Source organism: Sporothrix schenckii (genome assembly GCF_000961545.1).
Source record: "Sporothrix schenckii 1099-18 chromosome Unknown Cont48, whole genome shotgun sequence".
NCBI classification, from domain to species: domain Eukaryota; kingdom Fungi; phylum Ascomycota; class Sordariomycetes; order Ophiostomatales; family Ophiostomataceae; genus Sporothrix; species Sporothrix schenckii.
In genome coordinates this window covers 1,434,103-1,458,898 of record NW_015971149.1, presented here as the reverse complement: position 1 = coordinate 1,458,898, position 24,796 = coordinate 1,434,103, and the positions used below count along the sequence as shown (strand labels likewise).

Genomic DNA, 24,796 nt, shown 5'->3' with positions numbered 1-24,796 from the left:
AATGGCGCGCCTGTCCTGTGTATCTCTGGATCGCCATTTGCAGTCCTCATCCTGCCGGCGTGATGCCCTTCGCTTGGTCATCTCTTGTGGTCGTCTCTTTGCTGAGGTGACGCAACGTCTGCCAGGCTGTCCCCAAAGGCGCAATGAAATGACCGAGCTTCCTGCTCCTTGCCAAGCCATCGGCCCAGGGCGCAACTCGACCAGACTTGACGTCGTATCCGATGGCTTGGCCTGCCCTTACTCCGTAGTTCCGGATGTTGGTAACGCACCTTCACAACCCCGTGGGTGCCACCCTCTTTGTTCGTGCCTGGATCCGGCCTAGGCCACGAGCGGCAATACGAGCCAATCTCCGTCCCAGGAACAATCAGATGCAAACAAACGTGGAAACAGACGTGGAAAAGTGGAAACCTGTGCCAGGCAGTACATGTGGTAGCGTAGCCTTTGCATGTAAGTCAACGTGGTGTGCTCGGCGCGGGCTAAACAAGCGCCGATTCGGAGTTCTCGCGCACCGTCTCGCAGCTGTTGTGGGTGAGTAAACATCCGTATATCAACGGTTCACCCCCACCCAACCCCCTGGTCCCTTACCCTGTGTCAACAGCTTTAGACCTGTAGCATTTGCTCCTCTTTCCAATGGATGATTGGTTGGGACGTGTCGAGCGCAGTCTTTCCGCCGTGTCAGCTTTCGTAACCCCGGTCGCCGTTCCACGCGAAAGATGTCTTTCCCAAGGAGATTGCCGACACGTGAAAAGTCGGCGTATCAAAGGTCCATAATGCCAAGAAGACAAAGAAGAAGCGAATATAAATTCGATGCTCTCGCTGCATAGGGACAAGCCAGTCCAAAATTAAAAGAGTCAAAAAACGTAGAAGAAAAGATGTCCATACGATCGGCAGAAGATCTGCGAACGATATGTGGAAGATACCCAGAAGATGTCCAAAAATGTCCAGAAATAAACCCCCTGCATTGCGCCATTGTGTCGGCCGTCCTCGTCCTCGGCCTTGAGCTGTCCTCGTCCTCGTCCTTGTCCCCCCCCCTCAATAGTTATAAGGCATCGTCGGGTCGATGGACAGGAACGCCTCCATGTTCATTGTGCCAAAATCAAAGTCCCAGCCCAGATCGGCCGCCGTCAGGTCCAGCGGTGGCGCGTCCCCGCTGCCCGTGCCGGGCGCATCCGGTGTATGCGACGAACTGCCAGGCGCAGCACCAGCACCCCCTCCACTGCCGGGCGGCCCGTGTGGCGACTGCATCGACACTGTGCCGGTCGTGTTGTGGCCGGGTGGCGCCGACGTGGCCGACGAGTCGTCGAGCCCGCCAAATGGCGTAAAGGGGAAGAGGAGCGGCGGCAGCGCGTTGCTGAGGTTGCTGAGGCTGCTGAGGTCGGTCAGGTGTAGGCTGCCAAAGTGGCCGCCGTGGTGGGTGGTGGTGTTGGTGTTGGCGCCCGTGGCACCACCGCCATGCTGGCCGCTGCTGTCGAGAGGTCCTCCGCCGCCCAGCCCTCCTCCTCCCATGTCGGGCATGGTGGGTGGAAGCGGGTTCATCACGAGGTGCTGTTGTTGTTGCTGCCGTTGCTGGTACTGGTACTGCTGTAGCTGATGTTGTGGAACAAACGAAGACGGTGGTGCGCCGGCTGTCATACCACTGCTTCCCGCCCCGGCACCCGTACTTGGGGCAGACGTGCCATACAGAGGATCTGCCGTTGCCGATCCGCTCTCCTGGTCCGTCATCGTCATGTCGTGGTCGCCCATGCTGCCAGATGATGCCGTAGCCGTAGCTGTAGTTGTAGCTGTAGCTGTAGCCGTATCCGTGCATACATTCGTTGCTCCCGCCGCCGCCGCCCCTGCCGTCGTCGTCGTCGTGCGCCCCATGGCCTGGATCGATGGAATCCCCGGCAGCACCGTCCCCGTGCCCACCTGGTCCGCCCGGAAATCAGGGTACACAACCTGGACCATGCGCTCTAGGTTGCTCGGCAGATCGACAGGCAGAGGCCGGCCAACCTTGTGCTTGGGCAGCACCAGCTGCAGCGCGCGGATGGCCAGCTGGATCCACGGCAGGTTGGACTCGCGGCCGGCGGCGTCGTGGTGCAGGATTTCAAAGGCCAGCACCTGCGAGGCGCCTTCGATGAAGAACAAATGGTAGCGGATGGCCCGGCACATTTCGTTCTTTTCAAACGCGCGGATCAGAAACGCAATCGAGTGCCGCGCCGCGTCCAGGCAGTACTCGCAGGCGGTGTCGAGCCAGCGCGGCGGCGGCGGGTGCGGCTGCCCGGCGCCTTCGCTGTCTTCCCGGAGCAGGGTGGCGCGAATCACCAGGAACGGCCGGAACGTGAGGATGAGGGTGTGGTGGTACACTGTGATACGTCGCACGCGACAGTCAGTCATGTGTCATCGCCGGCAGAGCCCTTCGTTTTGTCCTCGCTTCACTCTTTTGTCCTCGCTTCGCTCGCCTTCTCTCGCTGCGCTCGTTCGCACATCTCAGTCCTAGGGGCAGTACTTACACGTCGACACAATCGTCTGGCGCACGCCCACCTCGCCCGACGTCGGGTCGTCAATCACGCCAAAGTTAAAGTCCTCGCGCAGCTGCTCGGCAAACGCACGCAGCTCCCGCCGGATGTCGTTGGCCGCGTTCCACATGGTCAGCAACGAATCGTGGTGGCGGCGGTAGATGCTGGCGGCGCTCTTGGACATGATGCGGGCCAGCGTCACCACGTTGTGCAGCAGCTTTTCCTCCGTGGGGAACGGCACGTCCATCTCAGACTCGGGGAACGAGCTCGGCCGGCCCAGCGAAAAGCACAGCCACGTCTCCCAAAAAAAGAGGCTCCACACTGTGACGCGCATCTGCCGCGCCGCCTCGGGCGACTGCTTGGCCGCGTGGCCCCGGCCGCTGCCGCCCACCCCCTTGTGCAGCCCCGCCGCGACGGCCTTGCGCACGGCGGTGCCCACCAGCAAAAACGACGAGTTGGGGCGGGCGCGCTCGGACGCATAGTGCGACATCATGAGGGCGATCTGGACCGTCGATACATTGACCATTTCGTCGAGGGCGACCGCCCAGCGCTGCGCCATGCGGTACAGGTACTGGGCAGCCAGCTCTTCTTCGAGCATGGTGGCGCCGAGGGCGAGCGCCAGCAGGACAATGACCGTGTCCGGGTCGCCCTCGGTCAGCAGGGAGGTGGCGTCGTAGAAGCCGGCGAGGCGCTGCCGGAAGGTGTCGCGCGTCCAGATGGGCAGCACGAGCCAAAAGGTGGCCAGGTAGCGCTCCAGAAGGCGCTCGGCGAGCGCGCGGTCGATGAACATGGAGGCGCCGTCGGTAAAGGAGCCGTTGCCGCAGAGGTTGAACGAGGACTCGGCGCCGTTGGTCAGGTCGCCAAAGTAGAGGCGCCGGTTGTTGAACAGGTCGAGGCCGGGGCCGAACTCTTCGACTTCGCGCGTGGTTTCGGCCTCGTCGTGGTCGTCGTCCTCGTCCTCGTCGTCGCGGTCGTCGTCCTGCTCGTCCTGCTCGTGTGTGCCGCCGCCATTTGCGCCCTCCTCGCCATGCGCGCCGTTGGCCTTTGCAGCCTTTCGCCTTCGCGCTTCGGCCGCGGTCCGGCCTTCGATGCGGTGGTAGATGGCGTTCAAGAGGGAAAAGTTGGACGACGGGCCGTAGTACAGCTGCAAAAAGACGGACGGCGACGCGCGGTGGGTCGCTGCCACGCTGTGGTTCTGCAGGCTGCTGTTGCGGCCGCCCGAGGCCGAGGACGGCGTGTCGGCAGGGCGCGTCGCGGCCCCTGAGGCAGGACGCCGCGGATGGGACCGAGGGCTGCTGTGGTTGCCGCCGTCGCTGCCGCGGCCGGCGTTCGCACCGGCCCCCAGCAAATCGCTCTTCTTCGTCCGGTTGCGTGCCTTCGTCCGGTACTCGCAGACGACATCCCGAAACTGGCAGCGCTGGCACGGCTCGCCGCCGTCGCAGCGGATCTTGCGCAGGCGGCACTCCTCGCACGCCTTGGAGATGCGCAGCTTGGAGCGGTCCATGTCGGCGAGGTTGGCGAGGTTGGCGAGGCGGGCGAGGCGGGCGAGGCGGGCGAGGCGGGCGTCAGTCGCATCCGCCGGGTGTTGCGTCGCAGGTCGGCGTCGCGGCCGCTGTCTCGGTCTCTCGGTGGAGGCTTCGGTCACAATAGCCCCGTGGCGGGAGGGAGGGGAGGTCGGAGTGTTTCTGTGGATGCAGAATCGAACAGAATGGACCGTCGGGATTGTCGGCAAGCCCCCTACCGGCCTGCAGTCCAATTGCCGGGAAAGTGCGACCGGCGGAAGGAAGGAGTCGGACAGGTCAATTGAGGCAGGAGTGGAAATTAGAATGGGCACAGATGGAAAGAGCGATCAAGCAGCCCGAATCTCACGATCTTCAGGCTCTCATCCTCGAGGCAAACTCGCTCTGTACGTCACGGCTTAGTCACGGAAGCTGAAAATCTGGCGGTTCGGGAAGGATTCGTCCGAACGTCAGATACGTCCGACCGTCATCTTTCGAATGCTGTGTTGGCGTAAGGCGAACGGATGGACCAACCGTATAGCGTAAGCTCCTATTGAGGGACGAAAAATATGTTTAAAATTAGCGCGGGCATTTGCCGATGAAAATACAACATGTTCTATGCCAATGTGACCCTGAATCCTCACTGCAATTACAGCGCCTGCCAGCGCCCGAAAGGGTGCAATCGCGATCATTACAGTGCGGCAGGCAATGTTCGTCTCACAAGTCACAACGCAAAAGTACGGAAAACGCAAGGAACAGAATTAGACGGGACGGAGCCTTGGATTGAGATGCAAGTCAGATCGATGAATAAACAATCCATTTTGTCTTTGCCACTCCCATCTGCAATAAGCCGAAGAAAACATGAGGAATAAAACAAAAGTAAATCAACATGAAGACTTGCAGATATCCGCTGATCCATATTCGTAATCGAGATATCCTAAGAGAAAGAAAGCCTCATATGACTGGGTATCAAAAAGAGGGGGAAATTAAAAACACGAATGAAGAGTAAAGTAAGAAACAAACAACACAATCTCTCAGCACCAAAACAAATCCCACGGACCCTGGTTTCTCCATCGACCAGTCATCTCTCTCTCTCAGTCGCCATCTTTGACTTTCCGTGTCTCGTCTCTTCTCTTCCCTTTCTTCTTGTTGTTCGTTCTCCACCGGTCAGGCCCCGAGGTGCACAAAGTAGCACAAAATAAACGTGGGTAGGCGTAAGCTCGAGAAAGAAACGGACTAGGTCTATTAGTCTACTTATCCCGCCGCGTCAAGGCTGCCCGGGCTCTGCCGCGCACATATTGCCGCATTGTCCTGGCCCACTCCTGTCTGCATTTGCGCACGACGGGGTCGGCCAGTGCAATATGCGTATAGAAGTCGATGCTTTGCTGGACGCGGTCAAACCCAAATCTGTGATAGTCCAGGCCACAGTCACCTCACCTAGCGGTAAGGCTGTACCTCTGGCAACATTCTTGGTCGCTGGTGCGACAAATTTGCCCAGCCGGAGCTGTGGTACCCCATCAATATGGTCAACCGAATGAGACCTACACTCGATGAGTGTACCGACAACCTTTACGCTATTGCAGCACGCATCCCACAGGATTCTGCACTTGCCCGACACATACTGTGGGTTTCATACCGGGTCAAGAAAGCTATAGACGACAAGAAGCCGCGTTCTCAGGCTCCTTTCGTTAAGTCTATCCGCTCTATCCCCAGTAGATCGCAAGGTCTCAAGTCGTCAGATATCGGCGACTACATCGCAGCGCTCGTATACGGCGACGACCGCATCCAACAGGACTGTCGCCGCATCATTGACGGGTACAATGACCCTCGCTTCAAAATTCCGGACACACCCTGCGAGAACCCAGTCACTTTTAATATCATCAATCCGCCTCGTCTAGATGGTCTCCCCCGAGAGAGAGTGGCCGACCCCCGGGCTCCAGTAAGCCTACCGCAAGGTCCTGATCTGGCTGAGGCTGACGTTCAGCAAGCCATCCGGGAAGCCGCCTTAACCGACCGACGCCTTTTCGGTGCCAACGGTGATTTCGACGTCACAGTTCCTCTGCTCCGATACTTGCACGACATCTCCGTGGGTATCACCTCTCCGATCGAATCCATCTCAGCCGCAGCGGCTTGGCCCAAGGACTCCATTCGATCTTGAATTTCAATGTCGCTCTCGCCTGTCGGGTTGCGATACAGAGACTCGACGATGCCCGCGGTGATGTAGAATATAAATCGATAGAAAGTTGGCCCTTGTTCGGGCGCGGGCTCGATCATGGCAATCAGATTTTGTTTCTTAGGGCTTCGTTCCTGGTTGAACACGTGCCAGACAGCCGTGTATCGATCCTCAAAGTCACTCTCCGTGACGCCGAACGCCCGTGGTGTTTCCTTCTCCCAGGCCCGCCGATCCCAAAAGAGGCAGCTCGCACGGCCGGGCGGAGCCAGACCCATGGATGCCAAGATGTCCTACGCCAGCATTGCCATATTCCACCGGTACTGAAGAATCGACGTCAACATAGTGTCCGTCTTGGCCAGGTATTCTTGCGGGCTCTGTGGACGACGGTCGACGGTCAGTCAAACATCAAATATCAAAATGCACAGCTGTGTGGAGGGTTTGTTTGCGACGCACCGCAGGCGCCAACCAGATCTGTGACTGTACGAGGCCATGAAAAAGGTAGTTGAAGGCGAAAAAATCTGCGACAAACCATCCCGTCAATGTCATGGGCGGCCAGCTGCGCCGAGGCGTGTGTCGCTGCCACGATTCTGGTCTTGGGGCCGTTTCGGGGTGGCGTCAAGGTTGCAAACATGTTGGTTTGGAGAGTTGGGTCTTGGGCATGACCATCTCTTGGTAGAGGGAGGAAAAACGCAAGAAAAACGTACAAAGTCGAAGGATGAATGTGGCCTGCTAAATATTTGTCAAAACAAGCTGTGGGTGCTGTGTAACGTGCAATTACGAAGGGCAACGTGATATCACGGGGCTGAGGTCCGTCACGTGATTGTTTACAAAGTATATCGTTGGACGACGGTACGTCAGACCTGTTGTCTAGTCTAGCTGTTAGGGGGCTCTCTACTTTGCAAGTTGGCTCAGTGGTAGCGGTCTAGTTCCTATATATATCCTCACGACGACGAGGAACATAAGTCTTTCCCACCGATGGCCTACTCGGACTTTATTTTGACCTCGTTGATGAAGCAATGTCTGCCGGCCAACCTTCCCCTCCTCCGCCGCCTCACGGCGGCATCGCTCTCTTCACGACGTCTCCAAGGTTGGCCATGACATTAGGACACAGCCCGTCGTACGTGTCGCCCTGGACGAGGTCAAACGCGGCCGGTGCCGCCACGTCTGGGTGGCCGAGGCGGACCAGCGTGGCTTCGTCCTCGACATAGAGCGGCCAACCGAGATCGAGCAGGCCCTTCTGGGGGTCCTTGGCGAACGCGACCCAGGCCGTCTGCATGTAGGCGCTGAGGGCGTCCTGCGCGGGCGTGTTGGGGCCGCCAAACGTGTCGGCGGTGCCAAAGACCATGGGGAACTCGCTGCCGTGGTAGGCGCGCATCCAGGGCAGCGGGTTCATGTTGGGGAAGACGCCAAAGTAGCGGTAGCGCCAGGTGGGGTGGTGGCCGGCACCGTAGACCTGGCGGGCCTTGGCGGCGACGGCGGCCGGGCAGACAAACAGGCCCGACAGGAGGTCGAGCGTCTCCTGGTCGGGCGGCTCGCCGGTCCAGGGGTAGTAGAGCGAGGCCATCTCGTTGTCGACGTTGCCGATGACGGTGGGCAGGCGCGAGTAGAGCCCGCGGACCTGCAGGTCGGTGTAGTTGCCGAAGCTGGTCTCGTTGTCGGACTGCGGCTGGAAGCCGAGGACGCGCCCGCCGTGCTGCCGGCTGTCGTAGCCGTTGAGGACCGCCATGATGGTGGGGGCGGGGACGTTCTGCATGCACTGGAACTCCGCGTCGTAGTCGTCTGTGTCCGACGCACAGCCCACCTGCGCGGCCACATAGGTAAAGTTGGACACGTCCCGCGGGTCGGCCGTGAACTCGCCCTGGCCCGACATGCAAATGTACCCCTGGACCAGCGGATCGTGCGCCCATGCATACGCGTACTTGTCCACGTGCGAGCCGCCCGCCGAGTTGCCGAACAGCACCATGCGGTTCGGGTCGCCGCCAAAGTGGCCAATGTTGTTGTACACCCACTGGACAGCCATGCGGACGTCCAAAAAGGCCGGGTTGAGGTGCCGACCGTCGAGCGCCCCGGCCCGGGGGAAGCCAAAGATGTTGAGCCGGTAATTGATGGACACAACGACCACATCGTCCGGAAAGCGCGCCACCAGCCGGTTGCCGCGCATATACGGCGAGGCGCTGCCGCCGGTCATGAGCGCGCCGCCGTGGATCCAAATCAGGACAGCCTTTTTGGTCGGTGGACCGTCGCAGCCGTGGCGTGCCGTCCACACGTCCAGCGTCAGACAGTCTTCCGACGCCTCCAGGTCCTCGGGCATCGCATGGCCCGCCCGTTCTGCGTAAAATGTGCGCACGCCATTGTCGTGCTGGAAGCAGTACGATCCATACTTCGTGGCGTCCACGACGGCGCCGTCTGCGAGGGGTCGTTTGGTGACGGGCGGCCGGAATCGGAGAGGCCCCACGGGTGGCTCGGCAAAGGGGATGCCGAGAAACTGCCGGACAGTCGGCGTCTCGTCGGACACGGCGCCTTGGTAGGTGAAGAGGGATGTGCGGACAACAAGGTCGTCGGGGCAGGCTGTTGTGTTGCTGCCAATGTCAGCCAGGAAATGTTGGCCAGCAGGCTTGTATTCGGCGTCAGCAGCTCGTCCAACTTGCAACGACGCGGCGACAGCCAAGAACGTCAAGAATGAGGCCAGTCGTGGCCGTGGCCATATTCTAGAGGTCATTTCGCGGTGTGTTGAAGGAAAGATGCAGAAAAGCGGTGACAGCAATTCCCGGCTCGTTCGTTGCTACGCTGTTGATATATCCGTGGGCATAACGCTTCTCCGCGTTTGTTGTCTTGCTCGATTCCCCGCACGGAGGACGAACCCCGGCTCCGAGGGGTCAGGCTGCCATTGCGGGTGGTTTGTTGACAATGTCGCAGCGGTGATTCAAGGATGCCAACCGCTAGCCGTTTAGGGCTGGGAACATATACGAACAACACGTCGACAGCACACATCTGCATGCGGAATTGCATTTTCCGACACGGCTCCACTTTCGCTACGATTCGACTTACCGTAGGGAACTCCTGGAGGATCGACCTAGCATAGCAGACAAAGTAGCAATATGTGGACGGCAGTTGACAGCAGACTTTGTGGAATAGGAGAGAGGAAAGAAATTCAGGGAAAGAATTATAAGAAAACCCAGAGTCTCAGCCTGTCCGTCAAGAGCCTATATAAACTATCCACATGCTGTGAGGCTTCTTCCATTTCCTGATATTTTCGTTTATTTTGGAGACTATTTTGCCGTAGTTTCCAACACGTCTTCGCTCCATGTGACCTTATGGCCAAAAAAAAAAAAAATAGACCGAGGTGGAGGAGATGCCGGTCGCCGAACATCGTCCTTTGAAAAAGTTGCCCGGCTCGAGATGGGACGACACGAGGCCCCCGAAGCCCGCTGTGCCGAGGCCGACTGTTAGTCGTTCCGCTTCCTAGGTGTTTCCAGGCAGCCAAGAAGCCCGACAACAGGTCTGTGACAATCATAGACACTGCTCGGGTGGAACTGCTAAGCCGAGATGAACACATGGCTCTTGGATGCGATTGTTTTTATAGCTTTCAAGTAGGTTGTGTTAGTAAATTTATTTCGAGGCGACTTGACATGCTTAACCACTTTAACATACCTCAGAACTGCAATCGCTCCCGGTGCTAACATCATAGGGAAATCGAAATCAATTGAGTATCCAAGCCATCGCTTCACAAAGCAGCGGAGGATGAGACCATGAGCGACCTGTGAGTTGCGTCTTAGCGTATGCAGTCAACAAGACGTGAAGAAAAGTCAACCAAGACGAAACGTACAACTAACACGTCACCGGGCTTCGTGAGCTCACTCGCCTCCATGCAGGGACGTTGTATATCATGGATTTTTGAGATGAGCCTGTCAAGCCTTTGCGCAACATCTTGCATAGATCTAAAATGGTCATGTCAGTTTCGGCCGCTGTCTTGCATAGTCGTAAAGCAAAAAAGAAAAGCATAACCTACTCTCCGCCTTCACAACCATCGCGCCAAATGGACCATTCTTTCTCAAGGTCCAAACCACGTTCCTTCCTGGAGAGCCTAATTTCACCAGTCGTTTTGCCTTCGTAATCGCCATAAGCCCACTCTGCAATGTCTTCCGTTTCCGTGACACGCATATTGGTGCTCTCGGAGAGAAGGATTTTCAAGGTGTCTTTAGCCCTCATCCGCGGACTGACAAAAACGTGCGCAAGGATGGATGGATCAATCAACTTGCGAGCGCCCACAAACGTATTCGCCGTTGTCGAGACCTGTACGATACCGGTTTCCGTGAGGCCAACTTCCGTGATGCCCGTGTAGCGGCCGATCTTGGCCCACGAGGTCTTCCCTGTTTATAAGATGACGGGTCAGGTATGTTTCACGGGCACTGGCATGGCGCATAATAAAAACACGCGGCGTTGAGGCTATTTGGTCCGACATGAGGTCAGAGTTGATATGATAGTCATGATGTGTGTTTTTATCCCTCGATTCAAAAAAACGAGAGACGGAACATATAAATGTATACCAAGTGTGACCCGGCCTGACGTGGCGACTTGCTACTGGCTAATATTCTGTTGGATAAGAAAGAGTATATACTGACAAAAGGAGCCGGCAGGTTGGCCATGCTTTTTACTCTTGCACTTGAGCACAACAGGAGGTAACACAGGCATATAGCTGGGCAAACGGGTGATACGGAGTGTGATTCAGCGTCTGTAGAAGAGGTCTCGTGAGCGTGAGAGGCGCGTCACAATGACAGTCGACGCCGCTGCATATTCCAAATTGTCTGTTGTATGTTTTGTCGTCTATTGTCTAAACTGAAACAATTATACTTTACGACACACAATAGTCAGCAATAATCTGCAAGATTGGCAAATATGACCCAGTAGCAAGTTGGGAAGCATAACCTCTTGAAGCCTTTTGCCAATGTAGAAGCTCTGACCTGTATAGTCGTTTTCTCATTTGCATATTGTACAATCTGCCTCTCGTTTTCTTTACCCTCAGTTTTGAATTATGTTTGAATCAATGCATCTCCCGAGCGATACCGCTGTGGCGAACCGGGCAAGTCCGACTCGCTGGGGAACTGTTGATCTGTTGGTTGTGAGGGGAAGCTGTAGACTCAGCAGGGTACAGGCTGGAGTTGCCGGATTGGGACAGCAATCGAGCATTGGTCCAGCCCAACTGCCACGGTGGATCTTGAAGCCCCACTGTTTTTTAGTTGTGTCTCCTGTTCTAGTGCTCCAACTCCGCCGATATCTCTGGCCAGTTACGTGAAACCAGTGATGGTTGGTGGCGGTCGGCGTCTCCAGCGCTGGACTCCGGGGCTCCAGGCGGATTAACAGCGACTGACTGGCCTTAAAGTAGCCGCTACCCCGCAAAATGAAAGATACGACAGAACAAGAGGACAAACAGAACGAGGACACAAGAAAGTTGAAAAACATAGAAAATCTACGTATCAAGCCAATCGCCCTCACGGCACTGTATTTGTCCTCTTGCGGGAGCATCACCTCGTGCCTGACCTGACAACGACTGGCGAAGTCGAAAAATACGTCTTTGACAAATATTGATCTCGATTCGATCTCCATCCCCAGATTCGTCAACATCAACATCACCACCATCACCAACAACCAAACAAAGCACAACATCGCCTCACGACGGCATGCCGCAATCGATCAAACGCCAATTGCATGACACAAACACAGACACAGACACACAACCATCACCGAAGAAAAAGTGCACTCATGCCACCATGAGCCGCCACATCAAGTCCCGGTCCGGGTGTCGGGTCTGCAAAGCCAAGCGCCTCAAATGCGACGAGACCACGCCCGCCTGCCGCAACTGCATCAACCGCGGCATTGCCTGTCCGGGCTACCGGCAGGTGCTGCGGTGGTCGACCAAGTACGAGAATCCCGCGCCGAAGCCAACGGGAGGACGAAGGTCCAGCACAGCAGCCGCCATTCCCGAGTTCTCGGAGCTGGTCACGGCCGCATCGCAGTCCATCAAACCGAGGAGCCTACCAAAGGATGCACAGACTGTGCCGAACGCACACGCAGCACCCTCCGAGTCGACAGGCTCGTTTGACGCCTTTGATCCCTTTGAGCCCGCGGTCAAGACGGAGACGGCACCAGCAACACGGCAGCCATTATCACAAGTGCGTCCAGCCCAACCAGTGGCGCGAGCACCGTCACTTCCCGTCTCTTCTTTGTCGCCCGCTTCCTCGACGTCCTCCTCGTCCACCGCATCCTATGGCCCGCATGGCCCGCCCGTTGTGCCCGTCCTCGCGGAGAACAATGTGGCCGGTCCATACTCATTCTCCTACTCCATGCCACCCACATCGTCCGCAGCAGCAACCGCTCCGCCACAATCGTCTTTGATCGCGACCACCGGCCATTGGCAGCTCACACAACTGGGTGGTGTGTCTGTTACCTCGTTTATGGACGAGACTGCTGTGCTTCTCGACGGGGTCGACCACGATCTCGACCACGATCTCGACCACGAACAAGACAACGATGAATCCTACACGCTCGAGCTGTGGCAGCCAGAGCGCTTCACCCGCACTCCATACCAGCTGCAGAAACAGCCTCACCCCGTCCGCGGTCTCAGTATGCCCGGCACCTCCCTCGTCGAGCTGTGGTTCTCCTCTGTCTGCGGCATGTGGGCCGCCTACGACTCGCCCGCCAATCCCTTCCGGCGGCTGTGCTCCGCGCTGTGGTCCAGCAACGAGGCCGTCTTCTTTTCGCTGCAGACCATGGCCGCGGCGTCTCTCCCGAAACGGCCGCCCAGCGTCAGCGAGATTGTCCTGGTGGCCCCACAGATGTCGACGCAAGCGCTGATTCACGAGCTGCAGGAGCTGTTTGGGCCCAGCGCCGGCGTCCACCGGGCCGGCATCGACGCCGTGCCAAGCGCCTGCGACACCAGCACACCGCCGCCCAAAGGCTTCCCGGCCGGCCTGCTGACCTCCCTCTTCTGCATGAGCTCCTCGCTGAGCTGGATCGACGCCCGCCAGCTCGGCATCCAGTACCTGCGCAACGCCCGCTCCGTCATTGACTTGCTCGACCTGCGGGCCGCCCAGCTGTCCGCCGACGACCGCGAGCTGCTCGAGTTCTTCCGCGGCTGCCTGCTGTACGAGGAAATGCTCCGCAGCATTGTCTCCGACGACCAGGACGACATCCAGGCGCTGCTGGCCTGGCGCCCGCCCACGGTCACGGTCACGGCACAACCGCCCGGCACGACGACGGACCTGCGCCTCCACGCCTGGGCCGGCGTGCCCATTGTGCTCATTGGCCTCTTTGGCAAAGTCATGGCCCTCTGCCGCCGCTCGCGCAAGGCCTGGCGCACGGCGGCCCGCGCCGCCACGTACCAGTTGCTGTACCAGGCCATGCAGGACATCCAAGAGGGCCAGGCCCTGGAGGCCGTGCTGCTCGCCATGGAGATTCCCGCGCCCGACCCGTCGGTGGCGGCAACGGCAGCGGCAGCGGACGCCCAGTTGCAGGGCCACATCTACAAAGCCGCCGAAGCCTTCAGGCTGTCGTCCCTCCTCCAGCTCTACCAGACCTTTCCCGACCTCGTGTCGCAGCACCAGAGCCCCACAGGAGCAGGGCCGGGACAGACGCTGCTGGGCCCTCCCATGGGCGACCACGCCGCCCCGGCCAACGGCCGCTGGCTGCTGCCCCTGGTCCTCCACATGGTCGACCTCATCCGCGGCATCCCCGCCGACTCGCCCATGCGCTGCCTGCAGCCGCTGCTGTGCCTGTGTGCAGGGAGTGCGTTGCGGGTCGAGGGCCCCGCGGACGAGCCGGCAGACCGGTCACCGGCCACGTCAGCCGTGGATCTTGTTCTTGTCAGCGGGCGGGCTGCGGACGGCGGTGGTGGTGGCATGCCGATGGTGGCCGAGTTTGACTTTCCACTGGCGACGGATGGGGGCAAAACGCTGTCACTGTCACTGTCGGCCGCCGGCACCGCCGACAGCACGGCAGTCCACCGCGCCCGCGATACCCTCCGCACCCGTCTCGCCAAACTCGAACAGAACCTGCCGCCGCGCCCCATCACGGTCGCCCGCCAGCTTCTCGAGACCGTCTGGCTCACCTACGACACGGAAACGCCGCCGAGCCGGAGCCACTGGCTGGACATTATGGCCGAGACCAACTTTGAGAGTGTTTTCGGATAGGCGAGCGAGGCAGTTGCCTTGCTACCAAGTTGACGATTGTAACGAATTGAATGGGTTGCATTGGATCTACGTAAACTGGACGAGAGCAGAGTGACAACGTGACTGAAAGACCTGACAAATTGTATGTAATCACGATGAACATGGAAAAGAAACCAGACCAAGACTCAAAAGCAATCCAATGCCCTACTGCCGACTTCGACGTCCCGCCTACAACCTTGACTTCATGTTGATGTGGATGGCCTTGATGGTCGAGTAGGCCTCGAGACCGGCCTCGCCCAGCTCGCGGCCGATGCCGCTCTGCTTCACGCCGCCAAAGGGGATGCGCCAGTCGCTGTCGTTGCTCGAGTTGATCCACACCATGCCGGCCTCGAGCTTCTTGGCCACCCGGTGCGCGCGCGTCAGGTCCGTCGTGAAGAGCGCCGCGCCCAGGCCGTACTCGGTGTTGTTGGCCAGCGCCACCGCCTCCGCCTCCGTCGCAAACTTGCCAATCACCACAAAGGGGCCAAACACCTCCTCCTGGAAGATGCGCATCGTCGGCTGCACGTCCGTAAAGACGGTGGGCTCCACAAAGTAGCCCTTGCCGCCAGCGCCGGCGGTCGTGGCGGCGCGGCCGCCCGCCACGAGGGTGGCGCCTTCGGCCTTGCCGACGTCGACGTACGACAGCACGCGGTCGTACTGGGCCTTGGTCACCTGCGGGCCCTGGAAGGTGGCGTCGGCAAAGGGGTCGCCGACCTTGGAGATGGCGCGCACCTGCTTCTGGAAGGCGGCCAAAAACTTGTCGTAGACGGACGCGTGCACGAGGATGCGCGACGTGGCCGTGCAGATCTGGCCCTGGTTCGACATGATGCCGCCGTGCGCCCACTCGACGGCCTGGTCGAGGTCGGCGTCGGCAAAGACAAGCAGCGGGCTTTTGCCGCCCGTCTCGAGCGTGATGTTCTTGAGCGTGCCGCTGGCCATCTTCATAATCTGCCGCGCCGTCGCCGTCGAGCCCGTAAACGCAATCTTGTCCACGCGGGGGTGCGTCGCCAGCGCCGCGCCCGTCACGGCGCCCGGCCCGTTGAGGATGTTGACGACGCCCGGCGGGAAGCCCGCGGCCACCACGAGGTTGGCAAAGTACAGGATGCTCAGCGGCGTCTGCTCGGCCGGCTTGAGCACCACGGCGTTGCCGCACGCCAGCGCGGGGCCCAGCTTCCACGCCGCCATCGACAGCGGGTAGTTCCACGGGATGATCTGGCCGCAGACGCCCACGGGCTCGCGGATCGTGTACGCCAGCTTGTCCGGCGTCGTCTCAATCACCTGGCCGAACCGCTTGTCCGCGTAGCCCGCGTAGTACCGCAGCGTCTCCGCCACCTCCGTCAGGTCCTCGTCGCGCGCCACCGCGTACGGCTTGCCGTTGTCCCACGTCTCGATCGTCGCCAGCGTCTCGCGGTGCGCCTCGACGAGTTCCGCCAGCTTGTGCATCAGCTTGCCGCGCTCCGTCGCCGGCAGCTCGCCCCAGGCGGGGCCGTCGAGGGCGGCGCGAGCGGCGGCAACGGCGCGGTCGACGTCCTCGGCCGTGGCGGCGTACACGGAGACGATTTCAGTTTCGTCACTACGAGGTCAGCGACTGAGAGGGGCGAACAGTCCGAGAGGCACGCAGAGCGACCAAAGAGGACGACAACACAAACTTACGTGGGGTTGATGGAGGTGATCTTGCCGCCGTCAGACGACTTCACCCACTCGTTGTTGATGAAGAGGCCCGTGGGCTGGCTGTAGGACCGGCCGTTTGGCGCGGTCAACTGGACGGTGAGGTCGGCCATTGTGTGAGTTGGGCAGTTGGCGTGTGTTTTGACGATGGAGAGGGTCAAAGTGTGGGAAGAGCGGAAGCGAGGTGACTTTGAGGAATGATCTCAATAAGAACAGAGACAAGAAGAGACGACTATGCGACAGAGATGCGAGATGAGGAATGGAAGGTTACAATCAGCTCGTATCTGTCGCGCACATCCCGATAACTTGTGATAAACGGAGGACGCGAGAGACGATTACAAAATGTCTCGCACAAGTTGTGTGAATGGGGAAGCTCTTTCCTGTTCAAAAGTTACAGCTACCGGCTCAGTGTGACGCCCTGCGATTTGACCGACTAGGAAAGAACAAGCGCAGCGATTCAGGGCGCAGAATGGTCGCTCCTCCCTTGCACCGCAACTGGCCGTTGTGGCCATTTACTTTGGACATTCCTTCCCAAAGAGGAAAAACAGTTGGAGAGCTCTTTCGCCTCGTACCCCTCCTGCCCGCCCCAACTTCGTCTCGTCTCTGTCCCTATCTACAGCAAACAGCCTCACCCAAAAGGCCCATCGGCCCCCACCTCTGTTATCGGAACCACAACCCAATGCCGTCACCAGCTCGACAGAAAGCCCGTATCACAGTGTGGGGTTGCCAGGTGATGTTGCTCGGGACTGGTTGTGTTCGTTGAGACACCGCCGACTTGAGCATCAGAAAAGTGGGCGGGACATTCGGCCTGTTTTTGGTTTAGCCTGGATTTACAGCGCTCTTACAGCGTTCGTACAGCGTGCCTGTCGTGCTGATGGTGGCCCTCTCCAAAAGATGACGTCCCTGTGCAGCCCACTAACACGGCAGCCTTTCCCCACGCATCCTAGGGCGTCCCATTGTCGTGGCTTCGTCGACTTACACCGTTTCTCCATTTCTCTTTTTCTCCCGTCATTTCATGTTGTATTTCGACTCGATTTATGTTACGTACTGGTTTGTCCCAAGAGTCTGGGGTAGCCGGTACCAGCGCCCGTTGTCCGCCGTTCTCCGTATTCGCCCCAGACGATCCTCCCCAGACCATGTTTGATATTGCTTGATGCTTGATATTGCTTGTTTACTGCTTGTTACTCGACCGTGCCTCTTGGCTTTACGATTTGGTTTCGTCTCTTTCTCCGAACCTGAATCTTGGCTCTCCTCCTCACGGCCACACGAGCTCACCGGGCCCTGTCTGTCCACTTCCCCGCACAAGGAACAAGACCAGAACAAAACCAAAACAGAAGCGAGGCTAATCTGTTCTCGCGCCTCGGCGGTCCACCTGTCCCTATCTCTGCCCGCTCTGGTTATCACAGATAACTCTCCCCTGGGAAATGCATTTACACATCCCAAATGGGAAAGTCGACGCGAACAAAACACGCTCTGATCCACGCTTCGACCTTCTCCATCCAGTCGTGTCGGCCATAGCTGTGCTCCGCAATTGCACACTGGTCCTCGGTGTGCCGACATCGCGATCTAATAAAGCGGTCGTTGGTAGACAAGCGGGCAACATGGGCGTGTAGCAGGTCCGAGATGAGCCGTTGTATCGTGTGTCTGCGCTGCCCCTCCGGTGCGAGATTGTGAGTGTGTTCAAGTTATCAATTTAATATCCAGGACAGTGTTACACAGTAATTTATAGGTAGATATTTGCTTCTGCTTTCCAATTCCGCGCTGTTAAATTACATTTGACTTCCACAGCACGATGATATTCGAATTATTCAACAAAAAAGTTTCATTATCCAAGAACATGGTATCATAAGCTAGCCTAACGTAGCACTAAATCAGTCCCTAAATTACCGCCCTTTTAGGCCGTCGCCCCTTAAATCTCACCCTTTCTACAGTCGTCGTCGTCGCCAGTCTAAGCTTGTAGTTCCGGTAAAAATACACTGTAATCGTAACGACGCCTCGCGCAAGCCCCCCTCGTTACAAGTCCTTGCGGTCGGGCGACACAGTCTGTGCAGCCATCTCGTTCTGCGCGTAGATGACACGCGCCACCGACTCGCGCGTCTCCAGGTAGTCGCGGCGGCCGCGGATGAACCAGAACGCCGTGGCAATGACCATCATGACGCCAAACACGGCAATGGCGTAGTTCATGTCGCTGGCGCCCGGGTTGGGCGAGCCGGGGAACAAGAAGAAGACGGTCGTGATGGCGCAGTAGACGATGGAGACCCAGTTGCACACGGGGCCCAGGCGGCCCAGGTGGAACTGGCCGTGGGGCGGCAGCTTGCCGCGGCCCGCCCACAGGAGCGCGAGGATGGGCATGGCGTAGGAAATGGTGAGCGCGATGGTGCTGACGCTCAGAATGGCCGACAGCACGGTGTCGGAAAAGGTGTAGAGCACGCCGACGAGGCCGATGAGGGCGCCCTGCAGGTACAGCGCGTTGGCCGGCACCTTCCAGGTCGGGTTGACGGCGGCCAGCGTGTTGCTCCAGGGCAGGCCGCCGTCGCGGGCGAAGCCCCAGGTCATGCGCGAGCCCGTCGTCAGGATGGACACGCCCTGGCCGAGGCCGTTGAAGATGAAGAGGGCGAGCAGCACGGCGCTGCCCTGCAGGCCAATGGTGCTCGTGCACAGGTCCATAAACGGCAGGCCCGTGGGTCCGTTCAGCACGTCGTCGAGCGACTGGATGCAGAAGAGGCAGACCACCATGAAGACGAAGCCCGAGAGCGCGCCCATGGCGACGGCCAGAAACACAATGCGCGGCATGTTGCGGCGCGGGTTGGGAATTTCCTCGACCATGTGGATGGCCGAGTCAAAGGCCGTCAGGCCGTAGGCGGCCTGCACGAGGCCGATGAACCACGTCACGCCGTTGCTCCAGCCGGTCTGGTTGATCCAGGTGCCAAAGACAAACCTGCCCGACTGGAAGGTCAGGTTGTGGCGCACGCCCACGGTGATGAGCAGGGCCAGCATGAAGACAAAGAAGAGGCCCACAAAGCAGACGCCGACAAAGTTGTTGAAGTAGGGCAGGACCTTTTCGCGCCGGCAGAAGACGAGGTTGAGGATCGTCAGGAACACGGTGACGGCCAGGTACACCAGAAACTGGATCCAGCCCGTGCTGGCGCCCTCCCAGTCGTTGTCGAAGATGACCTTCATGCCCAGCAAAAAGTCTGTCATAAAGGCAATCTGCGACGCGCCCAGCGTCCACCAGCCAAAGGTGTTGATCCACGCGCAGTAGTACGACGCCACCTTGCCAAGGGCCGTGGCCTCGCCGCTGGGGCCTTCGAGCAGCTTGTGCACCCAGTAGGCCTGGCCCAGGGCCGTCGGCATGCTGCTGACGAGCTCGCCGAGCGAGACGGCGATGCACAGGTTGCAGATCGTCACGAGCACAAGGCCCCAGAGGATGCTGATGGGCCCGCCGTTGGAGAGGCCGCTCGACAGGTCCTGGGCAAAGGTCGACCACGTGCCCAGCACACAGAACGCGAGCGACAGCATACTGAAGACGCCAAACTTGCGCGACATGGCCTGCGAATGGCCCATGGCCGCGAGGTCCTGCTCATCCCGCAGCTCCTGTTCCTCGGCCTTGGTACGGCCGTTGGGAAGGTCGCCCATCGTGGTGGAAGGTGTTTTGTGACGAGGACGAAAAGAAAAGGTGGTAATAAAAACAAATGGAAAAAGGTGAAAAGAGACAAAAGAGCCAAATGAAAAGACAAGTCAAGGGTTGGATGACGCTGCCACCGGGCACCGACTTTAGGATTCGGGCAAGACGAGGTACCAATCCGAGCTTTGGACCATTTTCTGGAGGACGGTTCAGGGAGAAGACAGGAAAGCGTGTGAAGAGTTGGTGCCAATTGACCAAGACGACCAATTGACTGTGTGAAGCCGGCGTCGATATTGTGTGATGTGTGTGTGTGTAAAGTCGTATCGTACGTCCTCGTGGCGCAAACGGTGACGCCGTCTGATATATGTAGTTTGCAAGGGCCTCCCGGCTGACAGCGGTGGTCCCTTTTGGCAACACCGGCGACGGAGTGGAGGAGTGAGGAGAAAAGGGGCGCCCTGGTCGACTTGCCCTGGTGCTGTGTGATGAAGGTGGTGACTCGGTGGTAGGCGAGGTGTAAGAACAAGTGATCGGCTTTGTTTTCCTGGGGTGCGCCTGCCGGGTCGCCTGCCGTTCTTCTCTTGTTTCGATTCTTTCGCCCTTTCCCTTTCTGTCCTATCAGTCCGTCTTGGTTCGTGCCTTCCCTGTTCTTTCTATTGCCCTTCCCCGCAAATCTCAATCAGTGTGACAGGCGGGCGATAGTCAATAGTCAGATACAGAGCACTGGTCTTGTCTCCATATTATTCTGTTTCGCTTGCGTAATTGTCGTCCGTCATGGGGAGAACGAACGCCATGACTTGGCGCGTCCTCCAATCTGTCACGCTCACCCTTCGCCAACAGAGCAATACGACTTGAACTTGCTTCCAATATTTGGGGCAATTGGGGAGAGCACGTCTCAATGTCCAGGTGTCACTGCGGGGACGAATTTTCTGTTTTCGTTGTGCTAGTTTTGCGCATTCCTTCGCTCCTTCCACCTCCTCACGCTCCCCAAAAAACTAGCGTTCCGCAGCCACTGTTGGCACCTTCCTTCTTGGAGACTTGAACCTAAAAGTCTCGGCCACAGAAGCCACCTGGGGCAACAGCGACTGTCTTTCCCGTCTGTTTTGGCAGGCGGGTGTTCTTTGAGCTTTTCGGTGGTGGTTTCTTCAGTCCTTTGTCTGTTTGTCCATTTTTGTCTTATTTTGTGTGATTTGCCTCCACCGCTATCTTATCTTGACCATGTGGATTTTTCGATTCGTAAATTCTACAGCGATATTATTCGCTGCAATCCACAATCGGCCAGCCCTAACGTGGCCGGCACTCGCGTACCTTCCTCTGACAAGGCTCGCGGAAAGGATACGTTAGAAGCAATAAAACACGAAATAAGAGGAGAAAGGACGATGTTCGCCGAGATTGAGGATAAGGACGGAAGGACCATTCAGCGGTTGTTCTTTCTACTTGCAGTAACGCTCTGTTATCGCACCTGCCCCTAATATCCTAATGTCCAGTCCATACCTGGGTTGGTCCTTCCCTGCCGGAGCATCCTTGCACAGTATCTGACATGCCGCTATCGCCCGTGGATTGAGTTGCTGGATTTGAACAAAAACTCCCCAAATAAACTTGCATCGTCAGACCGACTCATTGAGGATATCCTACACAACCAACACAACCAACACTGACATGAGGCAAGCCAACTCGCACCAAGCAGCCAACGGAACCCAAATCTAGCCTAGTCCCCTCGGTGGCAAGTGGGCTCGCCGGCCCCGCCGCCGTAAACCCAAAGCGAGCAAAAAGTCCATGGCCAGCGCGGACTCGGCGAATGAAAAGACAGGGCGGCCAATACCTGTTCTTCTGTTTCGAGGACCCAAACAGCCATAGAAGGGACGGGCATGCTACAGGCACACAAAAGCAGACATAGTATTCCATTACCAAATCGAGGCTAAGGCAAGGCGGCGGATGGCAGTTACATCCTGGCGTCCAAGAACCCAAACGAGCCGGCTCTCCCTAGAGACGCCTGGATAAGGAGCGGAGATACGACTCTTGGGTTGTGGCTCTCCTTTCCTCTTTGAGAAAGTCCACGCGCACGAGCTGCAAGACAGGACGAGGCGAGCGATGACAGGAGACGCAAGATGAGGGGCTCGCCGTGAAGCGTGGAGGTCAGGCCAGAATCGGCGGATCCTTGGGGGAAGCTATGGGTGGAACAAAGCGACACGTTCGGCGGCTGCCAACGGCCAAGCTCGTATCTGGCCTGCCCGTGGGCGGCGTGGGACGAGCCAGTGGGCGCCGTCTCCGGTGCGAGGATGGGGGTTCATAAGCTCCCGGCTCTTCCTTTCTCCCCTCATCTTCGTGGATTCTCTTTTGTCTGCTCTCTTGTTTCTCACCACACTTCACCGTCAGTATCTTGACTGCACACCGCTGCCCACCGCAACGTTATTCCAAAGCCTCGCTTGTCGCGTCGACAACCACCGCCCCCCAAACCGCCAACCCCCATCCCTGATACATAACAGCCTGCTACGGGCACACCACCACTCGCTTGTATGGACGACTTCCACAACAGCAGCAACCATGAACATCGACACAACTTCAATTGCGGGCTACACAATCTTTCGGGCCGAGGACACTGGTTCCTCAGTAGTAGAGCCTTCGCTGCAGCAGCCCCTCGTGCATCCGCTGGACCAGCTGTCGATTAACGAAATCACCCTCGCTGCCAAGATCCTCCGCCAGCATGCTCAGCCCAAAGAGCTCAAGTTCAACTGCATCACCCTGCGTGAGCCCCCCAAGGCCGAATATGCCGCCTTCCGCGAGCGGCGTGGCCCCCGCCCGGACCGCAAGGCTTTCGCCATTGTCCTGGTCCGTGGCACCATCGTCTGCGCCGAGGTCGTCGTCAATCTCGCGTCGGGCGTCGTCGAGCTCTGGAAGGAGGTCACCGAGGTCAACCCGACCCTGACCCTCGAGGATCTCGACATCACCGAGCGCGTCTGCCGCGCCGACCCCCGCGTCATCGAGGCCTGCCGCGAGCTTGGCATCACCGACATGTCCAGGGTCTACATTGACGCCTGGGCGGTTGGTTTCGACGAGCGCTGGGGCCACGATCGCCGCCTGCAGCAAGGCATCGTGTACTACCGCAACTCGGCCAACGACAACCAGTACGCCCACCCGCTCGACTTCACCATTGTCGTCGATACGGAGCGCGAGGAGGTGCTGAGCGTCGACATCCGCCGCGTCAACGGCGAGCGCACGGCCGTGCCCCTCGAGGAGCACAACTTTTTGCCCGAGTTCGTCGGCGACCAGTACGTCGAGAACCTGCTGAAACCCATTGACATTACGCAGCCGCAGGGCGTCTCGTTCCGCATGCGCGGCAACGAGCTTGCCTGGGGCCAGTTCAAGATGCACATTGGCTTCAACTACCGCGAGGGCATTGTGCTGTCGGACGTGCGCGTCGACGACCCGACCGCCGGCCGCCAGCGCACGCTGTTCAACCGCATGTCCGTCGTGGAGATGGTGGTGCCGTACGGCGAGCCCAGCGCGCCGCACCACAAGAAGCACGCCTTCGACGTCGGCGAGTACGGCACGGGCCTGATGACCAACTCGCTGCAGCTGGGCTGCGACTGCAAGGGTGCCATCCACTACCTGGACGCCATTGTCTCGACGGCCCGCGGCGACGCGGCGGTCATTAAGAACGCCGTCTGCATCCACGAGGAGGACAACGGTCTGCTGTACAAGCACACCGACTACCGCGACGGCACCGTCATCACGGCGCGCGACCGTCGCCTGATTATCTCGCAGGTGATCACGGCGGCCAACTACGACTACTGCTTCTACCACATCTTCACGCTGGACGGCACGTACAAGCTGGAGATTAAGCTGACGGGCCAGCTCAACACGACGTGCATGCACCCGTCGGAGACGGCCGCGCCGTACGGCACGGAGGTGGCCCCACGCATCAACGCACACAACCACCAGCACATCTTCTCGCTGCGCATTGACCCGGAGATTGACGGGCCCAACAACTCGGTGGTCATGACGGACGCCGTGGCGGCGGATGATCCGGTGGGCTCGCCGGGCAACCCGTACGGTAATGCCTTCTTGGCCAAGAAAACGCTATTGCGGACGGCCAAGGAGGGCGCCACGAGCTACAAGCACGAGACGAGCCGGTCGTGGAACATTATCAACCCCAGCTCGCTCAACGAGACGGCGCACACGCCGGTCGGCTACAAGATCATCAACAACAACTGCCCGGCCGTGCTGGCCAAGCCGGGCAGCATGGTCTGGAAGCGGGCGGCGTTTGCGCGCGAGTCGCTGTTTGTGGTGCCGTACAAGGACTACGAGCTGTTCCCGGCCGGCGACTACGTGCCGCAGTCGGACGGCGTGGTGGGCCACCCGCACAACGCCACCGTGCTCGACTGGGTCGAGCGCGACGAGAACATTGTCGACACGGACATTGTGTGCTACGTCCAGTTTGGCCTGACGCACTTCCCGCGCTGCGAGGACTTCCCCGTGATGCCGTCGGAGCCGGTGAGCGTCATGCTGCGCGCGACCAACTTCTACCAGAAGAACCCGGCGCTGTGGGTGCCGCCGTCCATTGTGGCCGTCGACGCGTCGTCGACGCATGCCTTTGCCAAGGGCAACCACAGCGCCGCGCAGTCGGTGACCGGCGATGCCGCTGCGACGACGACGACGGCGAGTGGCTCGTGCTGCGCCGGCAGCAAGCCGCGACTGTAAAATGTTGCGAACCACTGCAGTCCGAAGCGTGAGGGTCTGAATCGGAGTCGACCGTAAAACGTCACTCTTGTCTCGCACCCTTGCAGGTTTTTGTCACGTCCTTTTTTCTCTTCTTTCTTCCCAGTTTGAGCCCCGAGGAAGCCTTGTTTGTTCTGTCGTTGATTTTTGCTGCGTCGAGGGTACGCGCCATCCGCAGCCACGCATGTGTATTTCATGTCACTAGCAAGTTGAACATTCGAATCGCAATACAATTCATCATGCCATGAAGCCCAACTCCCATCTCTGCGATGTGGTTACTATCTTATTATAAAAAGCGCTTGATTATATAGACAGGCATACTGGTACGAGCGAACCGGTAGTCCCATCCCGTGGCGACGTCTTGTAACCAAAATTTATCGTCCGGCATCGTATTGTAAGGCCATCGCCTGAAG

General features: G+C 58.7%; 9 protein-coding genes across 9 annotated transcripts; 3 read left to right on the top strand and 6 right to left on the bottom strand.

The window, feature by feature from the left end:
* Positions 1–1,032: 1,032 nt before the first annotated feature.
* On the bottom strand, positions 1,033–2,376 carry SPSK_00807 (uncharacterized protein; the record flags this gene model as incomplete). The annotated part of the gene is made up of 1 exon (XM_016727754.1): positions 1,033–2,376. The coding sequence occupies one exon, from the start codon at positions 2,374–2,376 to the stop codon at positions 1,033–1,035; it is 1,344 nt and encodes a 447-aa protein (XP_016584313.1).
* Positions 2,377–2,475: 99 nt separating this feature from the next.
* Positions 2,476–4,002, bottom strand: SPSK_00782 (C6 zinc finger domain protein; the record flags this gene model as incomplete). The annotated part of the gene is made up of 1 exon (XM_016727730.1): positions 2,476–4,002. One exon carries the CDS (start codon positions 4,000–4,002, stop codon positions 2,476–2,478), a length of 1,527 nt encoding a protein of 508 aa, XP_016584312.1.
* A 1,517-nt stretch (positions 4,003–5,519) lies between these two features.
* SPSK_00900 (uncharacterized protein) lies at positions 5,520–6,155 on the top strand (the record flags this gene model as incomplete). Its single annotated transcript, XM_016727843.1, has 1 exon — positions 5,520–6,155. The coding sequence occupies one exon, from the start codon at positions 5,520–5,522 to the stop codon at positions 6,153–6,155; it is 636 nt and encodes a 211-aa protein (XP_016584311.1).
* A 1,066-nt stretch (positions 6,156–7,221) lies between these two features.
* Positions 7,222–8,889, bottom strand: SPSK_00767 (uncharacterized protein; the record flags this gene model as incomplete). Its single annotated transcript, XM_016727715.1, has 1 exon — positions 7,222–8,889. One exon carries the CDS (start codon positions 8,887–8,889, stop codon positions 7,222–7,224), a length of 1,668 nt encoding a protein of 555 aa, XP_016584310.1.
* Positions 8,890–10,175: 1,286 nt separating this feature from the next.
* SPSK_00922 (phosphoglycerate mutase) lies at positions 10,176–10,632 on the bottom strand (the record flags this gene model as incomplete). The annotated part of the gene is made up of 2 exons (XM_016727864.1): positions 10,176–10,540; positions 10,575–10,632. 2 exons carry the CDS (start codon positions 10,630–10,632, stop codon positions 10,176–10,178), a joined length of 423 nt encoding a protein of 140 aa, XP_016584309.1.
* Positions 10,633–11,938: 1,306 nt separating this feature from the next.
* Positions 11,939–14,356, top strand: SPSK_00708 (uncharacterized protein; the record flags this gene model as incomplete). The annotated part of the gene is made up of 1 exon (XM_016727657.1): positions 11,939–14,356. The coding sequence occupies one exon, from the start codon at positions 11,939–11,941 to the stop codon at positions 14,354–14,356; it is 2,418 nt and encodes an 805-aa protein (XP_016584308.1).
* A 207-nt stretch (positions 14,357–14,563) lies between these two features.
* On the bottom strand, positions 14,564–16,155 carry SPSK_00777 (aldehyde dehydrogenase (NAD(P)+); the record flags this gene model as incomplete). The annotated part of the gene is made up of 2 exons (XM_016727725.1): positions 14,564–15,947; positions 16,028–16,155. The coding sequence occupies 2 exons, from the start codon at positions 16,153–16,155 to the stop codon at positions 14,564–14,566; spliced, it is 1,512 nt and encodes a 503-aa protein (XP_016584307.1).
* A 1,900-nt stretch (positions 16,156–18,055) lies between these two features.
* Positions 18,056–19,678, bottom strand: SPSK_00773 (amino acid permease family protein; the record flags this gene model as incomplete). The annotated part of the gene is made up of 1 exon (XM_016727721.1): positions 18,056–19,678. The coding sequence occupies one exon, from the start codon at positions 19,676–19,678 to the stop codon at positions 18,056–18,058; it is 1,623 nt and encodes a 540-aa protein (XP_016584306.1).
* A 2,530-nt stretch (positions 19,679–22,208) lies between these two features.
* On the top strand, positions 22,209–24,365 carry SPSK_00724 (primary-amine oxidase; the record flags this gene model as incomplete). The annotated part of the gene is made up of 1 exon (XM_016727672.1): positions 22,209–24,365. The coding sequence occupies one exon, from the start codon at positions 22,209–22,211 to the stop codon at positions 24,363–24,365; it is 2,157 nt and encodes a 718-aa protein (XP_016584305.1).
* Positions 24,366–24,796: the final 431 nt, after the last annotated feature.